This window comes from Mesoplodon densirostris, chromosome 20 (genome assembly GCF_025265405.1).
Source record: "Mesoplodon densirostris isolate mMesDen1 chromosome 20, mMesDen1 primary haplotype, whole genome shotgun sequence".
In the NCBI taxonomy this organism is placed as follows: Eukaryota; Metazoa; Chordata; class Mammalia; order Artiodactyla; family Ziphiidae; genus Mesoplodon; species Mesoplodon densirostris.
The window spans coordinates 28,410,179-28,435,698 of record NC_082680.1 but is presented as its reverse complement, the minus strand read 5'-3'; the positions used below and the strand labels follow the sequence as shown (position 1 = coordinate 28,435,698).

The 25,520-nt window shown below is 45.4% G+C and overlaps 1 protein-coding gene across 1 annotated transcript in view; it reads right to left on the bottom strand.

Annotated features, from left to right (window-relative positions):
* Nucleotides 1-6,985: 6,985 nt before the first annotated feature.
* Nucleotides 6,986-25,520, bottom strand: part of KCNU1 (potassium calcium-activated channel subfamily U member 1) — a 128,994-nt gene continuing 110,459 nt past the window's right edge. The window contains 5 exon segments of the mRNA XM_060086060.1: nucleotides 6,986-7,073; nucleotides 7,075-7,190; nucleotides 8,998-9,192; nucleotides 17,070-17,206; nucleotides 20,180-20,251. Of these exon segments, the coding sequence (XP_059942043.1) occupies nucleotides 6,986-7,073; nucleotides 7,075-7,190; nucleotides 8,998-9,192; nucleotides 17,070-17,206; nucleotides 20,180-20,251 (608 nt within the window).

Below are 25,520 nucleotides of genomic sequence, written 5' to 3'. Positions count from 1 at the left end.
CAGGAAAATACACACCAACCTGACTGAACTCCAACCTCCCTTAACTCCTTTATGGCTTGAAGGTAGTCAGGTTAAGGGTTTTATAGCTAACTAGAGATGTCTGGAATGTATTGTAGGTCTTAAACAGAAGTGACGATGCCAAATAGCTAAAGGTTGGAGGGCATAAAACCAAACTTCCAGATCTTTTAACTTACCAGAAGCCACCATGTGTGTATTTACGTATGTATGCATATGTATATATGTATGTGTCTATGTGGATGTGTAATGTATATTACAGATACATGTTACATATACCTATATTGCACATATATACAAAAACACATACATACCCCTTGAAAGCCCTGCTTCTCAAACTTGAACGTATGGATCACTTATGCATCTTGCTAAAATGCCGATTCTGATTCAACAGGTCTGGGATGGAGCCCACCTTCAGGTACTGTAGATGTTGCTGGTTTGGGGACCACACTTTGAACAGCAAATCCTAAAGAGAGTTTCACATATTCCCCTCCAGCTTCTTCATGGTAACCTAGCCATCCCACTCCTCAGTTCTGTTAGTTGTTGCTTCAGTGTTTCTCTAGGCTATGTGAAAGATCCATTGGCTAGGGGGCATTTTTGCTATCTCTCAAAATAGCAAATGCTTAGCTATTAAGTAAAGCAGACTCTGGATTTATGTTCCGGTTTCCTGTTCCAGACAACTATGTTGGGAAATATGAAAGGTGATGTAAAATCTCTTTAGATTTATGTTAATTTACTAATATTTCTTCAATTTGCTACATTGAGCAATTAGCTCATTCATTTTTAATTAACTAGTTTTCGTCTATTTCCAGGTATGCATATAAGGTTACGAATTCACTTCTTTGTACTGATTTATATGTATACCACGATTTTTGAAATTGCAGTCAAAAACATAAAATTTACCATCTTAACCATTTTTCAGTGTACCGTACAGTAGTGTTATACACTTAAAAATTCTTTTGTTATAATTTACCTACCATTTCTGAGTGTTTGTAGGAGGAAGAAAAATCCAGTTGAATTCAGTTAGTCATACGGTTGAAACCGTAAGTGCCAGAGTAATCTTTGAAAAGATAAAGGACAACACATTACTGCATTCTTTAAAATTATTAAAGAGCTTCACATTGCACTTAGAGTAAAATGTAATCTGTTTCTCCTCATTAAGAGATTACATCCCTCTGGCTTATGTGCCGTGTTCTAACCACAGTGACTTGCTTTCTTTTCTTGGTCATGCCAAGTTCTCTTTCCTGAAATGGTTTATCCACAGGACGCTGCCACACTTCAGTGGTCCCTGACCACCACAGTTCTCTGTCACATCAATACGATTACTTTCTTCACAGTATTTGACAAGATCTGTAATTATCTTGTTCATTTATTTATTCATTTATTTTCTCCTCTTCCATACAGTGCCTATGCTCCGTGGGGAAAGCAACCTTGTCTTCATGATTGCTCTATCCTCAGCATCTAGCACCATGCCTGATACATGGCAAGTCGTGAATAAATATAATATAGGTGCAAATGAATGAAGATGGATGTAATGTTCAGAATCTTCCAGTTCAACTTTCTGCTTTTAAAAAGAAGTAAAATGAGCTGGGAAAGCAGCTGAGAGAGACTTAAGAACTTGCCCAAGATCACAAATGTTTAATGAAGTATCTGAAACAAGTACTCCGGTCTCCTGACCCCCCTGCCCTGTGTTCTTTCTGGTGATCACTCCACTGGTTATTGAAGGTCTACACCAGGGATCTAGGAAGGTGATGGAGAAACCGTAGAGTGGTCCATGACCTCCTTCTGACCTATATAATGACTTTTGTGTAATACGTGCATATATTCTTCTTCTCTGGCGAGGTAGACTCTAGCTTCCATACAATTTCAAAAAGGTCAAAGTCTTAAAAAATCTTAAAAAACACTGGGCCACATATTCTTAAGTTCCTTGTACATTTTCTCTTGTCTTCATATCAGTTCTTCTATTGATAAGAATTGAACAATCATTATAAATTAAGTATACGCCATATTACCAAAGGATGTAGTGTTATGACTTGTATTAAAATGTTGCCATCTATATGTAAAGGGTTTGGTTCTGGACTCATGGAATCACCTGGCACACGAGGGGTCCTCCGTCAATTTTATTTTTCAAGACTGGCAACATGAATGCTTACATACTGGCTATAGTTGCATATACCTCAATCTTTCTTTAGCCGTATTTTTGGTACCCATTCACCTAATATACTGGCAAATAAAGGAACTTCTCATTCAAATTTCTCTGCTGCATTGGAAATGAGATCATCTGAGGGCTAAGCTTTTACTCTGGAGGTTCACATGCTAAATTTAGATTAAACAATATATGTATAGCAGTGGGTTTGTGGATTTTGAATGTGCGTAGGGCTAATCCATCCCTTCCTAGGAATATTTTGGTTCTACTAAACATGTTTTTGTATAAAATGGCTCGGGGAATGGGCCAGAGGAATGGTACTGTCCTTGCAGTAGATGTTTGGTGGCACGTCCTCCCAGACCATGAACCATCCTCCCTTCCCCGAGGACAAGTCCTCCATTCAGAGGTACCCTGTTCCTCATCCACTGATAGCTGGGATGGAGTAACCAAAGCTGAGCCCACTACATACTTCCTTATAGAAATCAGGATCTGGGAGGCAGAGATGGATCAGTTAAATCTTTGATGTGCCTATAACTCTACCTATAAATTTAGAATTACAGGAAAATATAGTTTGCCATGTATATGGAAAAACAAAAAAAGTCAATCTGTAAAAAAAGAAGGATGAAGATGATCCAGTAAGCTTAAAAAAAACTTTAAAAGAGGATTTCCTTGGTCTCTGACAACTTTCCTCACAATTACTCTTTTTTCCACATATATTAAGTTGATTTCATTACCACCAAAGCTTTACTAATACAAAATTTTATTTCCTGTGGATGAATGTTTTTGTTTCATTTCTTCTATTTTGCCTGGAGGCAAATGTCTATAGGTGCTGGAGTCAAATTAACTAGGTTTCAATGTCGATTTGATCACTTACCAGCTAAGTGCGATAATTTGGACACACTCATACTAAAAAAGTTGTTTATCTGAAATTCAAATTTAACTGGGTATCCTTTCTTTTATGTGGGAACCCTATTTGTGACAGTTTCTTCCTTTGTAAAGTGGAGGTAGTGATACCAAATCAGCAAGGATGTTAAGGAAAATGTCAAGGATATCATAAACATTATGTAAAACCATTTATGAGAAATATGGCTTATTACTTTCTTTCTTCCCCCCCTTCTACCTATGCTGTATCTATAACACAAGAAGGCATTGCTTACAAGGCCCACCAATTGGGATTAAATACTTCCTGGATGTGCTGAACTTTTACTGTGTTAACAGACTAATACCGAGATGAAATGACTTAAAGATGAGGCTTACAGGGAAGTGAACTGGTTCCTTTTGGAACATGGGGAAACGCTTTATTACCTCTCATGAGATGACGTCTTTATTCTTGAATTAGGGAATTTGAAAGGCTGTATATTTCAATCTACCTGACTTCGTCCAGATACCCCATCTTAAGTATACTCTAAGATTCATTCTTGTGCTAGGGTATGCCTAGGTTTTAATTATACACAAATTCGTTTCCAATTCAAACAAGTATCTCCCCATCTGGTCTTTCTCACCTCCTACAGAAAGAGATGAGGAAAGAAAAAGCATGAGGGAAAAAGAGAAGATGATAATATACTACTTCACTACTTGCCTGTTTGAGGATAAAGAATGTAAGACGCTTGATTTGGGGGCACTTTATTTCTTGTCTCTTGTGTCTAAATCCTTCTCGTTTTTACCTTGATTACTTCTTATATTCCCTGTGTGGAGGAACCCAGCAAGTACTGAAGAATGTCTTTAACACAGGTCCAACCATCATGTTTTCTGCTCAAGAGACACAGAGCAATGAACTTCCCTTAGAGAGGCATTTATCATCTATTTCTTTATTTATCACACCAGATCCAGTGGGATCAGATCGGACTTTTGTCTCTTCCCAAACAGCATGGGCTTGCTGATCACCCCTCAGCAATGGGCACAAAAATGGCGGGTGTCCATCTTTTCCTTCCTTGTTCAAAGTCACCATCTCTGGAGATGCCTTGTAAGGAGTGAGCCAGGAGCTCCTGGGAAATATCAGCAGGTCTAGTCTGACTCTGGATAGGCAGAGGCATCTTCCACTGTGGTTTCCTCCATGTTTTCCTTTCCATTTTCTTTCATGGTTTCACCTGGATGTGTCTGGGCTGAGAGTTTACCACTTGGAGTCAATACTGCTTGCTTAGGATCACCAACGGGGATTGGTTTTGGCTCCAGCGAACGGACTGATGTACTGGGTGGCTGGGCTGCAGTCTTGCTGACCTGGTCAACTGAAGGAGGACAATTCATGTCTGTAAGCGTCTCTTCTGTCAGTGGCACCATATTTATAATTTCACACGGACTTGGGGGTGAAATATCCTTTTTGTAACAGGAGGGGCTGAAAGGGATGGCGCAAAACACAAGATCCGAGGGCAGCAGCATAAACTCGTTTTCTGGCCGGGTAATCACAAACCTGTAAGAAAAGCCAAAGATGAATTCTGAGCCCCTGCAGCTGGGACAGTGTGGCTGCAGGCAGTGGCCAAAATAAGAAAGTCATTTTGCTGGGCCAAAAGAGGAAACGTTTTTGTTTTGCTTTGCCTTATTTGGTTTCTGATTAATAGTAAAAAATAAACAAAAAAAACCAACTCTCTGGCACAGCGCAACAAGAGAGGTCCCAGGCTAGTTAACTGGGAGACTAGTTCTCATCCCTCCCTCTGAAACCAACCACCTCTGACCTTAGGCATGCCATCTCCCTTCTGGGCCCTGCTTTTCTCATCATTTTAATGGGAGAGGGATGGGACTATGGTTTGGGCTAATTGATTTCTAATGGCTTTTCCAACTATGTTTCTCTGCTTTTAATATCCACGACCCTAATGAATTCGGTTGGCACAATTCTGAGCACTTAGCCAAGCTTTATCAAAACTGGAAGATTACGTGCATGCCAGATATTTCCATCCTGGGTTAGGCCTATTTTCATGTTTATGCCGCCAACTTTCACACAGAATGTAGTTTGCCCAATGGAGAAAAAAGAAAAGTAACCAAAGGTTTATTTGAAACCTTGACCGGTAAGCAAATAGTGAGTCAATGAGTTTCAAAGATCACCCAGAGCCTGGACCTGCATGGACAGACTCTGCAGAGAAGCAGGATGTCTTAGCAGGCAATCAGGCACACGGCAAATCCTCAGAGAATGTGAGTCAGATTCACGAAGACGCCCGTGTCGCTGTCAGAACGCTGCGGCAGCAGAACCCTGCGTGACTTTCCGCGCTGCCCTGAATCATCACCTCTTCTTCCCTAAGCACCCACCACAAGTCACCGCTGATCTTTCACTGAACAATCTCCCACTTTCCTCTCGCCCACTGAGTCCCCTGTAACCCCTGTGATATTCTAAACAAGATCTGCTGTAACCACATTCTGCCTTTCAAACAGGAATATCATTTCCTTCCCTGAGGTCTGCCCAAGTATGGGCTGCACCTTCTCCCAATGACCACGGTCCACAGGTTTTCCAGAGGTGTTGGGGGTCAGGCACAGGCAGACAGACAGACAGAGACGGGGGTGGGGGGTCAGCATCATTCAGGCTTCCGAGTGCTGTTTCCAGAGCATCCCTGCTCCCCCCATCTTTGTGGTCCACGCTCTACAGCCTTATCACCCTCCTCTTGAGTCACCTCAGTGTGATCCACACACCTCCATGTTTATTTAGGCCTTTGGCACATGGGACACTTTTTCTTTCAAACTCTAGTGCCGCCGTCACCTTACGTGCCTGCAGTGTCTCTGTGATTTACGACTCCAACACGCAGACCAATTTCTTTGATTTCCACTAGCCAGTGATCTTTATCTCCCAACCACTTTCCTGGCCACATACTGATGTTGTAACTTCCTGACACATCCTGCCTCTAAAACCTTACCCTGCAATAAATCACTCTCTGACCACAACTTCCCCTCGTTCTTTCTCTCTCATTTCCTTACTCTTGGGTACATCCGCTCTTCAGGCTATTTCCATCCCCCGTCCTTTCCCTTTGCACTGTTGCTTCTACAGATCCACAGTAAACTCCTTTTCCATTCCCCTCAGTGACTGATGTTAACTTCTACGTCTTTCTCAACTCCCTAGAAACTTTCCCCCCCGCCTTTTCTCTCAGCCAGGGCTATGCTTGTACGTCACCAAGAAATCCTAGTGTTACGTAAACATTCCCTAAGCACACCCCTCATCCACAGCCAGATTTGCCTTGGCATTCTTCCTTTTCCTCCCTTTCTCCTGTGAGCAGAGAAGCTTTCTCCGTGTTCATGATGCCTCTGCTTTCAGTGATTTGACTTCCTTCCCCTTCCTCCTGAAAGAGGGTCATCAACCCATTTCCACTCTGTTATTGTTCATTTCTCCTTCTCTACTGAGTGCTGCCCATTCCCACCACGAGACTGTTAGTCTGGACCTACATTACTGTGCTGACTGTAGCTGGTCCCCAGGACCCTTTCTTTTCTCCTCTCCCCTCCACACACATTTTCTTTCTCTTCCCCACTACTGTCAGAATGATCTTCTTGAAACTGAAATCTCTACATATCACTCCCATATCTTACATGGACAAAGTACAGTGGCTAGAAAAAAGGCACTCAATAAATATTTACCCAGTGAGTCTGGCAGTGAACAAGTGAATCTTTCCAGTGTGGACAATGGCTTTTCGGCTTTAAAAAGCCGCACAGGCATCGATGAGGGGTAAGTTACAAAAGAACCCTGACTGAAAATCTGGGTCTACATTTCAGATTTCACTGGGGACAGAGAAACCCTTCTCCTTACATGGCCAATACTACCTGGATCCCAATCATCAGGGTTCATTCATAGTATTTATACTGATCCTGCACGGTTATCTACTTCCCCAGCACCCTTTGTTGCATCTGGGGGCCCTAAGCGCTGGCCATCTCTTTCACACAGGGTGAAGTCGCTTTGGCCCTTATGCCTGGGCGGTGGCCAGCACTTTCTCCACCAGCGTACTCCCCTTTTGTGCTCCGGGTTGCGCTCTTCTTCATCTATCATGCGGTATAAGCCGAGGCACAGGATTCCAAGATTATCTAACGAGCCGCAGAATATTTGCCCAAAGGTCCTTCTTGGCTGGGGAGAGAAGAGAGAAAGACTTACGTCTGGTGTCACTCGAATCAAGCGGTAACAAGCACTTACTGGAGCGTCATTTGCCTTTTCTCCCAGTGGAAGTGTGGAAGACCCAAGAGCTACCTCCTAACACCTCTCTGGTGGCAGTAGCAGGTGGGCTGGAAATCAGGTTTACCATGAGTTTTGAGCATCTAACACTGGCAGCTGTTTTTATGACTCTGGTCTTTCAGGAGCCGGTTTGGGCGTGGTGTGCCAAGGGGCTACGCTCATTTTTATTACGACTGCTGGTTTGGTAATGAACAAGAAGTCACAGTGAGCACCAGGTTGGAAAATTCAGTTTTTAAGGCACATAATGAGAGGGCGGCCTTCTCGTCCTCCTCTTGACCTTGCTCTCAAGCTACTGCCAACAAGGCACTACGAGTAGACTGCAGGCTCCAAAGCAGCAGCCAGTGCATTCAGGGAAGTCGAAAGAGAACAGTCTGTTTAGTTCTGTGATTCTTCAGGGTAAAGAACAGAGGACCAGACATAAATGGAGAAGAAAGGGCTGAGCAGTCCACTGTCACCTCTGGTTCCCACAGGAAGTGGCCAGTGGCAGCTGTACTGGGCTTAGAATCACTCACAAGTCAGCCTGAGATGAGGAACCCAGGACCACAGAAATTCGAAGGCCCGGACCATGGAGGGAGCTTTGGAATGTTGTTTGCACCTGGAATTCAGATGCACAGAGCGTGGTTCGCCCTTATTGGCAGTACCTGCCGAGACACAGCAGACACAGAGGGAGGAAGAGGGCTGGGAAGGGGCTCTGCTCAGGCCCCTCTAAAGGCCTGCCCCTGACGGTGACACCGGGGAATCGAATGCCACGTCACTCAAAACTAAACCAAAAGGCAGGCTGACTGGTAGATTCCTCACTGCAGCCTGGACTCGACACAGAGCCCCAAATGCCCAGATGCCTCATTGGAATTTGCCAGAATTATTTTCTTCCTTGCTATAATCTACTGTTTGTTAGCTCAGAGGACTAAGAAAACTCAAGCATTTTTCACTGGCTAGCCCAGACAGATTCTTAGGCCCAAACATGGAATCCTTCTGCCTGATTTCAGGTGACATGACAGATTTCTTTCTTTTTTTTTTTTTTTTTTTTGGCCATGCCCCGCAGCATGCGGGATCTTAGTTTCCCGGCCAGGGATCGAACTTGTGCCCCCTGCCTTGGAAACATGGAGTCCTATTCACTGGACTGCCAGGGAAGTCTGGATCAGATTTCTTTAGTAGTTCAAGCATAGGGAGAGTGGACAGGCCCTGGGTCAGACTGCCTTAGAGGGACCCTGCTTGGTCACTGGTAGGCAACGCGGTCTCAGGTAAGTATTCATTTCTCTGCACCTCAGCTTCTTAATCTGTTCCATGGAATTAATAATGATGCCTACCATGTAAACCCTTGGAGAGATTAAGTGAAAAACAAACAAACAAACAAACAAAGCAGACAGGCCCAGGGCAAATGCTCAGTGAATATTAACATTACACTTATTATTAAAATCCTTGTCAAGGGACAAAGTTATGGGACCCCTCTGATGCTTCCTGTGCACTTTTTTACCCAGAGGATGGGGATACTAACAATGGCTTGATCTCTCAGAATTGTTGCAAAAAACAGTTATCATGTGAAAATGCACTGTAAATTGTAAATACACCATGAATATAAATTACATTAATTTTTGTCATTATTATTTATATGCTATAGGTGATCTAGGGACCCAAACAGGTTGGATCAATTTCCAAAACTCAGGGAGGTTAGGACACTCTACTACGAGAAGAGTTGACTCACTTGAATGTCTGACAAAATGGTTTGGCTTAAGGACAGAAGCCCCAGCTTACACCGCATCCTTCCAGGTGAAATGGTAGAGTAACTGTCATTCAGCCCACAGAGCTTTTCTGTATCCAAATGTTGTTCCAGCTGAGAACTTGTCCCTCCTGCCACCAGCATCTGAAGTAGTTCCAGAACATGGTAATTGTAGAACGCCTGGAAAACAAGGACAAGGCATGTGCAAAGTCAGAAGGTGGAGGTGGAGTGAAGTGGCGATTTAGTGGGCATCGTTGTTTGAAATGAATCTGATGGCACAAAGCAGTGTCTCTCATTATCATTAAAATCATCCAAAAGCTGGCAGTTTGGGTAGGGCACTGGGTTAGGCAAAGTGCAGAGAAAACAGCACTGACCCCGTTCCTGCTCTTTTGGGGAGGACTTACACTGTAATAGTAGGAGAAGAGGGGTAATGACACTGACCCCAAGGGTGTCCCTGCTTCCAAAAATGACCAGAGGAGTGTATCAGGCCACAGATACCTTAATAATCATCAACATGTATTTAAAATATGTAATGAGACTTCTAGAGATTTTCCTTAGGGGACTACTGATATTACTATTGGCATCTACACTTGAATCTTCCGGATGTGAATCTACTTACATTCCTTTTGATTCTGACCTATCTGAAGACAGGTATTACCTTAACCTCCCACAGCTGTTACGGTATACTTCGAAAACAGTAGGTGTGGAGTATAAAATGAATGGAATTTCAGAATATTTGGCATCAAAATGAAGCCAGAGATTGACGTGTGGGTCAACTTAGTTTGAAAGTAGCTTGAGTCTGAATAAGCCAAGCCATTTTCTTAAACTCTTTTCCCAAAGGATTCCTACACACTCAGTGTTGACTAGGCAGTGACCTACATGGAAATATCATTGTAATAATTGCCCATGAGGTTTTCTTAAATCCATTGTTATCTATATAATGTTCTAAATTTCCTACCCTTCGTCTTATCTAAATCGAACTTTCATTCCAGTAGAAAGGAGAATTTACGTGGTTATATAGCACCTACATAAAAATCAGTCATTTTGTTTTCATTATAAATAATAGGAATGACTTCCATCGTTATTGAGAAATTTTACCATTCACTTTCTCCATGCCCCAATTCAGGGACTTGTCTTCTGAAGTCTGGGTTATGAGACACACCTCTTTACTAGTCTTTTTCTCATATACAATCCATTGCTCAAAATGCTTCCAGAGAGATTGTCTAGAAACACACACCAGATCCGGCCACACATCCCTTGAACCTGCAGTAACACCAAGCTCAGACTCGTTTCCAAGGTCTTCAAAGCCCTCAAGATGTGACACCAGCTCCCTCCCTGAGCTCATCTCCATGGGCCATCCTTCTCTCCGGTGCACACTAGTCAATCCGCAGTTGCTCAAGTGACACTTTTACTCCTTCATGCCTTTGCTTTAGAACATCTGGTTCATCTTTCCTCTTGGCAGACTCTATAGTGGCCTCCTCATCAGAATGAAATTTTCCTTTCTTTGTGATCCCATGGCCACTGGCTTTTACTCTATTTTATTCTTCTGCATTTTAGAGCTAGTTGTTTGTACGGAACACACCTGAGTTTGAATCTTGGACTGGCACATCCTAGCGGACCAAAACACCTTTGGACAATTCATGTATTCTTTCTCAGTCACAGTTTTATGATTTTAAAGATGACATGATAATATCCACCTTTGAGCATTGTTTGCAGGATTAAATGAGATATACAGCACACACCACTGAATTGTGCTGTCTTTGACACTGGTGTTCATGTACCTGGATCACCTGGAGTGATATTCATGAGACCAGATTACTGGGATCCTAGATCTACTGGATCAGAATTTATGTACAGGAGTGGGAATCAGAATTTAAAGGGCACCTCTGGTAGTTTTGACAGTGGTGGTCCTCAAATCACACTCTGAGCCACATGCCTTAAATGATGTGTCCTTTCAGACAGACTTTGTCTACTTAACATTCACGTCTTCAAGAGCACATTGGACCAGGCAGGTGTAAGAATATTCAGTGCACAGATTACTGCAAACAATTAATTATTACAAATAATTTTTAAAAGTTGAGTGCAAAAACAGCTGTCAGAATATTGAGTGCAATTGGCAGTTGATTTTTAACAAATAAACAAATACTGTTAGCAAAATGTAGAGCCCCCTGGAGAAGGCGACCTAGGAAATAATAGAATCCATGTAAATTAAGAGAAAATAAAATGAACTTTTACAATATTTTTCAGATTAAAGATGACTTCAAACATCTTCTCCATCCTAATGTCCAGACAAAGAACAAACCTCCTGAGTGACAGTCACCTCCTTATATTCCCTCCCTGTTTCATCCTGCTACCCAGAAGGGTGCTTATGGATCTGGCCCCCTGAAATCCAGGAGGGAGTGGAGGATGGAAATCCAGATTGGACCACAATCCATTTAAGAACAAGTGGCCGTAATGTAGAATGATCAGACATAATGCTGTTAGAATATTTCTCCACTGATTAAAAAAAAAAGGCGTAATTTCTAGGGTTATCCTGGTGTTGATGCCTCTAGGGAAACATGTACTTTACCTATTTAACAGAAAGAGGCTTAGCTTTTGACTATATCATTTCTTCAGTTTTGACATCAAAAGGCTTGCAATTCTATATTGGGGAAAATAATGGGATTTACATGTCACCCTTATTCTGAGCTCATCGTATATTCTTATTATTTGGGGCTCCATGGCACTGCCACCATGGGTCTCTTTTCTTTCCTCCCTCTCTCCCTTCTTTCCTTTTTCATTCTTTTTTTCTTTCTCAAGAAAATATGAAAGTTGAAATGTGCATGAAACACTTTAGGACTTCTAAATTTGAAGTGTTACTAATATACTCAGATTTATATTATCTAGTATCTAATATATCTAATATCTAATGTAATCAGTTCAATCAGAATTTGAACTTCTGATGCTTGAAAATGTTGCAGCCCAAAGTGTTTTAACTTCCAGCTACAGTGAGGTTTGAGGTTTCTCTCATATAGATACTAACATCCTAGCCACTCACTACTTTTAATTCTGAGAATCTCAAAAGGTCTTAAGGCCCACATTTTCTGAGAAACACTTCTAAGTTGAGAATGAGGCTATATGGTAGGAAAACTGCCACTAACCAGCTGAGTGAACTTGAGAAAGCCAGGTAACTTTTGTTATTTTCCTTACCTCCCTTATAAGTAAAGGAAAATGCTCCCTACTTCATGTCTGGTTTTGAAATCCTATTGTTATAAAGCCATAGGGGAGTCCTGCTCCCATATGGAGGGGCTGAGTGCGCCTCCATATTCTTATATAGCATTGAGCTGAGGGTTAAAAGTGAATCCGAATTACACCTTAGGGGCATGTTTCTCCACCTGGGCCAGGAGTTTACAGAAGTATTCCAGGGGATACTGGAAGCCATAGTGTTGGCTGACTCAGAAGAATTGGAGGGAAAATCCATTATTTTTATCTTGGGAAAAAAAATCACAGGGGTATCAGGGGATAGAAGGGGAAAACTACATGACAATCTAAAACAGAACTTCAGTACTTTCAGGCGGTGACAAGTGCACGCCACATTTTTCAGGCTTTGGTCTCTCCTCGGGACCTGTGGGTTCATCCTCCTTGTGTTTCTTACGGGCCACCTGGAAGCACCGTGCAGTTTTCCAGGGACAGGTGAGAAGGAAGAGAGGGCCCCGCAATATCAGGTCGAAACAGAGTTCACTGAGACGCGAGTCAAGGAGGTGACCTCATCCTGTTCCAGAAGCTGCTGAGGTGTCAGCCCCCTTTATCCTGAGGGAGCCTGTTCGGAACGCACCAGTCCGCAGCCTTTCCCTTCTGCAGAGGATGGCCACCAGGGAAACACACATTTTGATTCTAGGTATAACCTCTGACTGTGCAGCCAGGCGAAACAGACCTCTTGGAGCATCAAGCTCGATGGCAGGTGGGAACAGCCGAATCTGGAGGATGTTCCTTAGGGAGGGAAATTATGGGACAAAATGGATGTGCAAAATGGGGTGGAATGGCTGACTCCTGTCTCCCGGACAAGACTCCCAACTGGGAGCTGGAGACTTGACTCGGAAGACAGAGAACAAGAAGCTGGCTCTCTTTATTTTATGCCTCTCTGTTGGTCAGATTCTCTAACTTCTAGGCAGTGGTTTTTAAAGTCTTCTCAACAACAGAAGTCCTTCTTTGAATCAAATCTTATGCAGGAGCCTCGTATGAGACCCAGATGAGAGTAGAGTAGTTCTGACTGGGGCGAAGGGCTGGGTGGGCACTGGGGAGGGTGGGTGCACCCTGGTCTTCTCCTCCGTGCTCATCCCTCAGGGACTCCGGAGCACCCTGGGAGGTGGATTCCTCCAAGTAGAACTTCAACCTCAGTGTATTGAAAGGACACTCGTAATCACATCAAGAGCCTTCTGGAGGGGCAGTGGATTTGGTCATAATGGATTTGGTCTGACTCTGGAACCTTAGGAATTTGGGTCTGAAAACCAACTTGTCATCTGTAAGTGCTGTGACCTTTGGCACATCAGTCACCCCTGTAGGCTTCAGGGTCTTGATCTGTAAAACAAGACTAGCAACGGTATCCTCTTGGTTGGGTTGACGGGAGAATTAAACAGATAATGCAGGTGACGCATTCAGCCAAGACCTTAAGTAAGTGCCTGAGAGATGACGTCACCATTGTTCTTACCCCAGATATTGCTCTAACGATTATCTCAACAATGAAACCGTTGGAAGATGCCGCCTCAAGGTCTGTGCTGGTGAAGGCTCGCAGGTGAGATGCAGAGGAAGAGACCTGTGTGTCAGTGGTGTCTGCCGTGGGCATGCCCGTGACTGCCACCCTAACGTTATGGGGAGATCGGGACCCTGGCCCTCCTCCCGCATGCCTGCACAAGGACACGCTCCAATACGTATGGAGAATAAAGTGGCGTGCTGGGCACATATTGTGGAGCCACCACAGTGGCCCCAGATGGTTTCAGTGCAAGAGGATACAAATGTTCTCTTCTTCTCAGAGGCTGCTGCTCTCACTGTTAGTGAGCGGGTGGAAGGTCAGGAGGCCAGCCAAGACCAAATTGTCCTCGGACGAGCAGAGACAATGAAACTGGAGGCTCAGCCCTGACCCTCGGGCTCTAGCTTTCTGTGTGGCTGATATGACAGAAAGTCACCCCCATCCTCAGAAGCCAAGTGGAGCCAGTAGTACCAGGTCCAGGGGGAGGGAAACAAGTGGGCAGCATCCCCTGAGCATTTTCAGGGGTCTAACTCAGCTCATCAGGGCCAGAGATTTGGAGTTGGAGCTCCAAACAGTGTTAAAGTGTGGTCGTTTTGCTGAGCCATTCGTCAAGAAGGATTTGAGAGCTGGGGCAGGAGGCCACTAGGTAGAGATTAAGAAGTTCAAGATCCAAGCCAGCCCCCTTGACATACAGGATGCCTTCTACCCTGAAGCTCCACTGCCGTCCTCACAGCCTCATCAGACGACCAAGTGCCAGTCCCAAACCAGGCACTTACCAGGAGTCCCCAAGGGCAGGCTGAGGGTCCAATGTGGCTTGTGACCTCATGTGACTGTCCCCCATCCCAGGCCACCATATGTGGCTTTCTCTCTCTCCCACAGACTTCACCATGGGGCCTCAGAATAGACTCCTGAATTTTTACACAGCGTATTTCATTTTCCAGCAGAATGAGATACAGCGGCTGAAGGCAGCCTGCGAGGAAGGGGCGCTCCTCAAAGAGGTCGCGGGGTCACTCTCATAAGCTGAGTGTTGAGAAGCCTCACCACCAGGTTCGTGCTCCCCGTGCTGGCTCATGGGATGTGCATAGTGCTGGACACTCTCTCGGTCCTCACTGTCCAGACTGCTCCGCCCACTAAGTCGAAACAGAGTCTGTGACTTTGCTCCTACCCGTGTGGGCCAGTGGAGCTTAACCAAGGCTGGAGTTTAAGTCACAAAGCTGCCTGCTGTCTAGGGATCTCTGAAGAGAACGGGGACCTTAAACCCTTCTAAAATGTGTCCTGCGGACAGATCCAGTTCATCACGTCACCTCCTGCCTGACACTCCGGTCCCTAATTATGGGCAGGGTAACTGAAGTATCCATGACAGGCAGGGTTTTAAAATCCTTTCCCTGATGGAGCTACCTTCCCAGGAGAGTGACCTGACCTGACTTGACTTCCCTCACTGACTCTCTCTCTGGCTCAGTCAAGGCTGAATCCTGCTTACTTTAGGAAATTCGTAGTCCATCAGCCTGTTTACTGTTAACCGATCACTGACATGGTATTACCCTTCTGAGAGCTCACTGGGGTTTATGAGGACCCTCCCCCGAAAGGCTTAGGGAGACAGAGTTGAGCCGGGCAACGTAATCCACTGATGCCACAAGGGCGACGCACGTGCCCTGACCACGCCCCCCTAAAATGCAAACTGCACGTCGGAGGCACTTATACGATTCAGGAATGATGCCTCTTCTACGCAGAATTCCAGAAGGCAGCCAGTCTAGCAGACTGTGCTCAGAGCCTTGTGCTCTGTCGGCATCTGTGCATAGATGTTCAGCCTTTCTGCGGCCCTTCTCTTGGAACATCTGGGTAGGAGGCATCTGTGAGGGAGGGGCTTACAAGCATTTCCCCTGCAGGAGTTCTGGTAGCCATTCACAAATGGCTACGCACAGACTTCCTAAGGTTTAGTCAGATTCCTTGAACACCCTGGGAATGCTCCCCCCTGTCCTTCCCTCTGCCTGGAATGTTTCTTCCCCAAAGATCAGAAAGGCACGTGCTCTCCTGTTCCCAGGACTTGACTCTCATACCACCTCCTCAGGGCTGCCTTCCTAGGCTGCCTTATTGAACTTTCAACGCCTTCCGCAAACCCTACATGTCCTAGCTCCCATCACCGTGGCCCTTCTGTCTATCTGACATAATACTTGTCATGTGTGTATCAACCTCCTCCATGGGCATGAGCTCCACATGGGCAGAGATTGGTCAGTTTCATCACTGCTGTGTCCTCAGCACCTAGGACAGCACCCTACAAGGTGTTCAATAGGCGTTCACGCAATGAATAGATTCTACTCATGGAAATCCTGCAATCCATGCAAGGGAGCTGCTCAGGGAAAGAATGACCGTGCAGTCAAAAATGCATCCCAGGGCCTCCCTGGTGGCGCAAGTGGTTGAGAGTCCGCCTGCCGATGCAGGGGATACGGGTTCGTGCCCCGGTCTGGGAGGATCCCATATGCCGCGGAGCGGCTGGGCCCGTGAGCCATGGCCGCTGAGCCTGCGCGTCCGGAGCCTGCGCGTCCGGAGCCTGTGCTCCGCAACGGGGGAGGCCACAACAGTGAGAGGCCCGCATACCGCAAAAAAAAAAAAAAAAAAATGCATCCCAGGGGCTTCCCTGGTGGTGCAGTGGTTGAGAGTCTGCCTGCCGATGCAGGGGACGCGGGTTCGTGCCCCGGTCCGGGAAGATCCCACATGCCACGGAGCGGCTGGGCCCGTGAGCCATGGCCGCTGAGCCTGCGCGTCCGGAGCCTGTGCTCTGCAACGGGAGAGGCCACAGCAGTGAGAGGCCTGCGTACCGCAAAAAAAAAAAAAAAAGCATCTCACAAGAGGGGCAACGTGGAGGGAGACTGCACTCAGCTCTGAATAAAACTCACACCACCAAAGGCCAAACAAAGCCCTTTCCTTGAAACCCACGTCCTTTCATGGATGATTTCTGTATAGCTTGGGGATATTTTAGAGAGAAGAGAAAGCAGGATCACTGCCCAAGCTCTGACGCCAAAGAGCCTGGTCAGCCAAGATGCACTTGAAGCTGAAAGGAGGGTTCTGTGGATGTGCTCATTCCTCCCGGTATTGAGTGTTCTGGCTCTAAGGGCTTCACGTTTTTAATTTTAAAAATGTAAGCATTTGGCTTCCCTTGCCAGGTAGTCATGAGCAAAGGTGAAATTATGTGCGTGGACAAGCTTTTCTGAAAAATCAACAAGCACGCAGAATTGCGAGGTGTTAGTCCGCATCATCCACCCGAGTCCTGAGCCACGCACTCTCCCCGCAGCAGGGGCTTGGTCGTGGGGCTCCTCGGCTTCAGCGCACCTACCGTGGCCAGGAGGGAATCCAAGAAGCTGCCAGAAAAGACAGTGCCGGTGGCAAAGGACGTGCTGAGGTGCAGGCTCATTCCCGAGAGGTCTTCCATCCCACCGAGCTGTTCAATAAAGTGTATGTTGGAAGGATTTTCTGCAAGTGAAAGAGGCAAAAAGGAAAGGCAGGCAGATAAGATGAAGAATACAGGACTTCCGGACCGGGCAGGCCAAGGAGGGACCATTGCTCAAAGGATTTGATGCCTCCTTTAGGGTCAAAGTGGGACCTGCTTCAACTTCAGTATATAGTTTTTTCTTTCCAAGTATTAATATCTTCATCCCCTGAAGATGGGAAGCCCGCTTGGGAACCTTCATCATCAAGGAGATATCCTTGTACCTCAGGCTCAGTTTCTCCAAGCAAGTGTCCTGAATGTCACCCTTTATAATTTAGCTTTCAAGACAGGACACTTCTGGAAGAAAAAGGGGACACTTTACATAATCGCACAGGGACAAGAGACATAAATAGGAACATCTGTTCACCCCCGTTATTGTCTTTTTCTCCATACACTATGTCATAGCTGGCGTGGTATTTACTTGGGTCCTTAGAGTTATTTGGGCCCAGAACGGGTTAATCAGTGCCTCTCAAAATTTAATGTGCTTATGAATCAACTGGGGATCTTGTTATAATCTAGATTCTGATCCACTGGGTCTAAGGTGGGGCCTGAGAGTCTGCATGTCCAACAAGCTTGCCGATGCTGCTGCTGCTGCTGATGCATGGACTACACTTTAAGCAGCAAGGGCTTCAAGAATCATCCTAATCAGACCTGTGCAGCAGTGGCCAAATTATCCATTAGCAAACCTATGCTGGCCCCAGGCTGCAACTCAGACCCCCTGTAGGCAGCCTCTGTAGTCAGTGAAATCGGTCATTTCTATGAGGACAGCAGAGGCGCTGATTGCCTTTGTTCCAAGATTACTGCTTCAAAACTGTTTGTATAGAGAATAGCATTGGAAGATAGTGATATCTCCTACCAGAGCAAAGGGAAGGCATGCTTACTGCCCATTATAAAAGATGCTGGTTCCCGAAGCTCAGGGTTCCTCTCTTACAAAGCAATTCATGGTGGGTCCAGGTATCACTTGGACCTTTTCATGTCCTCCTGTGGGATCTAGGGCTTGGGAAGCCAGCACAAAAATGATGATACTCTGGCTACTGCTATTGATGTGAGTAATAAACTGTTCATTGTCTCTGACCCAGTGGTCTCTCATCTTCTGTCCACATCCGTGAAACTGGGCAGATTAACCTGTTAGTTTGCAAGCAGCATTAAGTCTTAGACCCTTCAAACTTCTTGACCGTCATATTACAGATCCAAACAAATCTACTGGACATAAAAGTCAGAGTACGTTCCTAACTAAGACCGCATTAGTCTCTAATTCTTAAAATTATTCCTTAGTACATTTGGAGGAAGTGATAGACTGCTGGTATTAAGGAATCATTTTCTTCCAAGAACTATGCATCTTTATAAAAGATGAAGCAGGTATGACTAGTATCAACCCACATTTCCTATGTGCACATACATTCCTTTTCTTGCACTGCCAACCCTCAACATACACACACACACACCCACCCCAGGAGCCTTTGTCCAGATCTTGCTGTGTCATCCTAAACCAGTGGCCTCAGCATTCCCAGACATTTTCCTGCAGGCCACTGTACACTCTGTACCAAAGTACTGGCCATCAGACCTGCAGCTCTCATGTCACTGTGACCCTTTCTTGCTGGCCAAAGAACGAAAACTGAGTGAGCTGGCAGGTGATTTGTTAGGCTAATTTGACAGGCGCTGCCTGGTGCCAGAAAGTCTTTCCTTGAACAAAGCTGTAAGTCCCTGGAGAGTGACCAAATGCATTTCTGAGGCCGGTGAGAAGCTGGCTGGTCCCTCCTGACCACTCTAACTTACATGACAGTCTTCTGATCAATGTCCTCAGTGTATATACACCTCAGAGTCAGAGATGGCTCAGAAGCGTAGCAAAATAAAAATGAAATATAAATAAGAACTGCAGCCAACAGCTTAAGGGTGGTTACAGATAGGCTGGCAGGTATAAGTCAGGCTCAAGGGATCTGAGATCTTCAAAGGTGGATTTGGAGAGCTGCAGTTCTGGGATCCAGGGTGGCTAGACTGTTGCCCACCTGCTGCACTGCCACTCCCAAATCATGTGGCGGTGTCACCTACTGGCTCCTCTCTATGTCTGCCTGCTTCATTTCTGGGACTATGAGGTCTGCTCATCTAGTTTGGTATAAATCTCCCTCAGCTTACACATGCTGAATCATAAAAATCCCACTAAAACATTTGCTACGCTATGGAATCGAGTCAAATCTCACGCCCAGGAGCAGCTTTAGAGATCATTTTTGAGTTGGTCCAAACTGTGTTAAAGGTACCACCCCTTCTTTGGTAACTTCCATTTTGGTCACCAACTATTATCAGTATTAAATCCCTGTGTCTACCCTGGTGACTCACAAACAATGCACACAGGCACCTGCCTTCCCAGCCCTTCTTGCTGCCCCCAGGGCGCCTCACGTCTAGGCAAGTTTCATATACATGCATTTTCCATAAGGTGTTGATGAGAGATAACAGCTCATCCTGTTATTTCTGTATGGAGTATTTCCATTTTAGAAGAGCACCACTCAGGGCTGGGATTAAGAAGACACAAGGGACACAAAATTTAAAGACCCCAAGAGTGAGCCTTTCCTTAAAGTCTACACCCTGGGGGCCTCACTTGCCTCACTGTAGTGCCTGCCCTGGTAGCACCTCAGGAGAGGAAGATGTCTGATGGGTAGAGAAGTTGGTTTAGGGAGAGCCTTTCTTGCTGTTTTCAAATCCACATCCCCTCCCCTGGAAGAATGGAGAAGGCAGGAGCTACTCCTGCACCCTGACACCCAGATAGGACAGGCTCTGCTGGAGGATGTCAACGTCACCAAACAGGTAAAAGCCCAATACAACATCCAGTCAAACACATAATGGTCTCTGGGCTCCATTCTGGTCCTCAGTCCTTTGACTGTGGATCCTAAAGGCACCCTTGGGACATCAAATACAGATACAAAGACTTCTCCCTTGAATTCTGTCCTTGAAACACAACTTACTCAGTTCGGTGAGGATGGGGATCCTTCGGTACTTTGATTTCCTGGGCTTGTCACTGAAGCACCAAGTACACTCTGTAGACACAGACAGCAACAAGGGAGGAATGAGATGGATAGATGCAAACGAAGTGGCTTGCGACACAGACAAGGATGTGGAAGCACACTGTGGCGCTTGGTGCTTTATCTTAGCAAAGTGACTCTCATGCCCAAATACCAAATCTTTCTCTATATTTAGAAAAAAAATGGCCTCAGCCTCTCCTTTCCAGAAGTTTGGTGTGTGTGTGTGTGTGTGTGTGTGTGTGATGTTTTCTAAATGGCACTTCAAGTGAATTACAAAAAGGGTGACTTTCTCCCTGTAGTTGCTTATCGGCAGCCTAAGTTACATCCAATTATTCTCTATCGACTGGGAGTGCCGGGTGACGGCTCAGGCAGGCAGTGCCTCAAACCACATCCACTTGCTTGTAGAACTTTCAGGAAACTGAATAAATAGGAGGTGCTGCCCCAGGAGAGCCTGTGGAGGCACAGCGACTGGCTCACTGGCTCCTGGTGCTTCTGCCTCTTGGAGATCGTCTCTGGGCTGAGGGTCTCTTTCTTCTTCAGCAAGACTGTCTCTGCCTCCCAACTCTGGCTGGCCTCCCCAACCCCTAATGTCTTGGGAGTGCCTTAAAGACTGGGGTGGGAGGTCACGGGGCCTCTGTCTTCGCATTCAGTTCCTGCCTTAGGAGGCAAGGCCCTTCATCTCCCTCTGCGAGCCTCGAATCCCAAAGAGATTCCATGCCCGGCTCTGGTCTGGAACACAGCCCTAGCACGCGTGGACAGGTGAGGAGAACCTGTCCAAAACCTGTTTTGAACCTGTTCAAAAACAAGGATGACCCCAGAGTTTTGGTCTCCAAGTTAAAGCCCCACAGAAAAGGTAAAGAAAGAAAAGGGAAAAGAGAAAGAGGAAACTAGGATCCTGATTTAAAAAAAAAAACAACCAAACCAAACCAAACACATGATAATCTCATCAAAAGTTATGCTTTAAAACTACTGGTTACCTTTCTTGAACTTTTCTGAGAATGCTATGTATGTAACAGGGAAATAACATTCTGCTTGTCATTCAGATTCTCTGCTGCCTTAAACAAGGTGAAATACGTGGAGGGTCTTTTGTTTCCCAAGCCAGGTAAGTGGTAGGGGAGGGTGGGTGAGATGAGCGAGTGGGTCAGACAGACAGCCTGAGAGACAGACAAAGGGACGGGGGTGGGGAAACTGGCCACTGAGATGGGGACGGGGGAAAGAGGAGATCCAAACAGAGGTTTTGTTCCCAGAGAGAATGCTACGCTCTACAATGCACTAAGTTCCCTACATACAGGCAAGTTTCATTCTTAGAGCACGTTCATAAGTCCAATTTGTTCGCTAAGTCCAACAAAGTTAGCCTAGGTACCCAGCCAACGCAATCAGCTATATAGTGCTGTACTGTAGTAGGTTTATAATACCTTTCACACAGATAATACATTAAAAAAACAGAAAATAAAGAAATCCTTTTTTATCTTCCAGTACAGTACCTTGAAAAGTACAGTAGTCCAGTACAACAGCTGGCACACAGGGGCTGGCATCGAGTGAACAGGCAGGAAGAGCTACTGACAGGAGGAGAGAGAGCAGGTGGGAGATGGTAGAGCTGAAGGGTCATCAGCAACAGGAGATGGAGGGCAGGCTGTCATTTCCCTCATGCCTGACGCAGATGGCAGAGGTTCTGGCTCCTTGCTGGAACCAGATGCACGTTCGCACCTTCGGACGTTTTCAACTTGAAGGTGCGTATGTAGGGGCCTTCCTGTATTTACCACCTCTCCCATCTCCCCAGGAAACATTCCATAAAAGAGACTTCTTGTTCACGCAGACTAGAGCTGAATACATTTCTGATTGCCACTAAAATTCTGAGTCATGCTTCCAGGTAGATTCACAGTAAACACGGAAGTGCCACAGGAGGAGCCCAACACGTGTAGTTTACAGTTAGAACTAGAAATGGCCTTAGGACTTTAGCAAAACCCTTTAGCTTCAGGTGAGGAAACAGAAGCCCCGGGGGCTAACCCTCGTCCATGCATCTATTGAAGAGGAGGGTTTGCGTGGTGGCTAGAGACCACATCTCCAAACTTACTGGGAAATCTTACTGCTGATGGCATCTGAATACCTTCAACTGTTTTTCCTAAACAAACTTCTGGGATTTTCATAATGCAGGGAGACTTGGGGGAAATGAGATTCTACTTTATTCTCAGAAACGTGCAAGATGCTTTATCTGCTTTAGGTACCTTTCCTTCCTTCCTTCTCTCCATTCTCATTTCCTTCCTTGCTCTCCTCCCTCTACAAATCTTTAAAGAGTATCGACTCCAGACTAGGACTATGAACAGTCCCTGTCCCGGTTACATACCGTATGTTGCAAATACAAAATGTTTTCAGATAGTGATGAGTCCTGTGAAAAAACCCAACATTTAGGGGCTAGTGAGTGACCTGGGGAGGTGACCTTAGATAGGGTTTGAAGAGGCTTCTCTGACATTGGAATGTCCTCCTGAGTGATGAGCAAACGCCATCCAGACAGAGGGAATGGGATGAGGAACTTAAGGCAGGAAAGAGCCAGTATAAACAGACTGAAGGAGGAGGAAGTTCAGGCTCCCTGCTGGCCTGCAAGACCCTACGTGATTTTCCTGTAATTGTCTTGAGTCACCATCACAGGGTCTAAAGGAGGAAACTGCCATTATCCAATAAATATTTGTAAAAGATCCCTCGGGCTGCTGTGAGCTGGGAGGTAAGAACCACACCACGGTGCCCTCAAACCTGTGAATTAAGTCGAGTTAGATCACCTGTGAAGATGAGGAAATGGACTCAGGGCCTACATGCTTTGCCCAAGGCTACATGGCTTGCAAAGGATGGATGGGTTTTCACACCCAAATTGGCACCAAGTTCAAAGCCCATGCCCATGCCCTTTATATATATATTAAAATACATAAGGTTTGGTTGACAATTTCAATACAATATTGAGATCAGTTTCTCTCAAAGGGGAAAATTCTCCTTTGAGCTGCACTTTCTGATTTCAGTTCCCTCTAATAACGGGCTTGGAATATCCTGACTTTCAGAGTCAAATGTTCTTATTGGATAGAGACAGGTTCACAGCAGCTGATGCAACTGCATAAATATCTGCTCTGACACTGGCTGGAGGACAGCAACAGAATTTCCGCCTCAACTCCATCTTTTCTGGTAGAGCAACGGTTAATTTGAATATGTGTCAGATCATAGCCTGGGTACATTTTACTAATGTCAATATTTTTGCTACCTAGTAGTACACAGTATTATACCTGAAATTCTTCCAGGCTGGCAGGGTGCTATTATTAAGCAAAAGATTGCTTAATTGTAGATTACTACTGTATGTTTAAATTTCAAGAGCATATTAGGTTGTCAGACTTAATTACTGTTATATGTTTAGACTATGCCACAGATTATTTAGTTCAGTACCTAGGTTTGCCAACCTGTTCTTGTGACGTGACAGGGCAGTAATTAGAGCATCAGTGAGAAACCTAAAGTTTTGCATGGGGATGTCCAGGAGGCCTGGTCCTTTGGAGAGTCCTCCTTCTTGCTGTTCCCCCCACCTCCAACATCCCTTGGTGAACCACTGTATGGAATAGCCTTGGTGGTCCTAGATGGATTTTATGTGTAACCTTGTCATGACCATGAAGATGTGGGAAAGCCCGCTGAGCCCACAAAAGGCTCAGCAGATATATCAGAGTGAGAGCTCTCAATTTTGGTCCTATCGACATATTGCACCTGTGCACTGTAGGATATTTAGCAGCATCTCTGACTTCTACCCACTAGATGCCAATAGCATCCCTCCAAGTTCTGACAAACAAGGCTGTCTCCGGACATTGTCAGACAACCTCTGGGGTCAAAACCACCCCTGGCTGAGAACCACTGTCTCAGAGGAAGGGAAAGAAAATTGCTCAGTGTGGAAGATGTTTTCTCCCTCCTGGCAGAATTTCATAATCCTTTATACTGATAATTCTTGGAGGTGGGCATTCCCATTGCCACCTGCTTGGGATGCTGCAAGAGGAGTATTAGTATGAGACAGGAAGAATGGCTAAGAGAACCGAACAGGCTTCCCTGAGGGTTGGGAATTTCTACATGCAAACTCCAGGTAGATTCCTGTGACGCCGGAGTAATGGGTGAGGTTTCTGAGTGACAGTCCTTGGCTATTCCTATGTGCTAGGAATGTAACTTTACTGCTGCTACCTTTGTTAGGTAGCACAGGAGAGCCTGTCTGGGCCTCTATTTCCTGTCACACAAATGGGTACAATGACATCCACACATGGAAAGGTGCCACATCTACACAATATGTTCTTCCCTAAACTTCCCCTTTTGCCGTTGGGGAGAACACCTACTCACACTGCATGATGACTCAAATACTGTGGCATTCTTTCATCTTCTCTTCCTTCTTCCCAACCCTTTTCCCCTCTCTCCTGTATTTCCTCCTACCAATCCTGTCAGTTTAGCAGAGTATGCGACACATACAAAATCAATATATTTTTGTTGAATGAATAAATGAATAAGTGAAAGGATGAGAATCACCAGATATAAAAGAAACCAGAATTAAAATAATAGGTTTAGGGCTTCCCTGGTGGCGCAGTGGTTGAGAGTCTGCCTGCCGATGCAGGGGACACAGGTTCGTGCCCCAGTCCAGGAAGATCCCATATGCCACGGAGCGGCTGGGCCCGTGAGCCATGGCCGCTGAGCCTGTGTGTCCAGAGCCTGTGCTCTGCAACGGGAGAGGCCACAACAGTGAGAGGCTCGCGTACCGCGCAAAAAAAAAAAAAATCATAGGTTTATATCTTTTTAGCCTATATAGGATGTGAGAGTTAAGAAAATGATAAGAGGAAGGACAAGTCACCTGATGGTTAGCTAGGTGGCTTACGGTGTTGTCAGCTTACCCTCTGCTTTTACTGAATGGGCATTTTTCATTTCTACATTGATGATACTGCCTACACAGTGAATACTTTTCTGTCCAATTTTAGAAAGTTGCAAGCATGATGCAAACACACACACACACGCACACACATACACACACTCAACCCACACACAAATCTTGTGTAAATCTGAGTGACCCTAATTGCTAAGCTAAGGACTGACGTGCAGAACACAGAGGCATTTTTATACACCTTCAGATTAGCTCAGCAGAGGGGCTCACCTTCCTTAGTCGGGATTTTCAATGCACTTTGATATTCAGGAAGTGCTTTGCTATTATTATTATTTATTTATTTGAAAAAAACCCTGAAATGCTGGGTGCTGAGCGATGTTTGGTTGTTTAGTGAGGGTCTGTGACGTA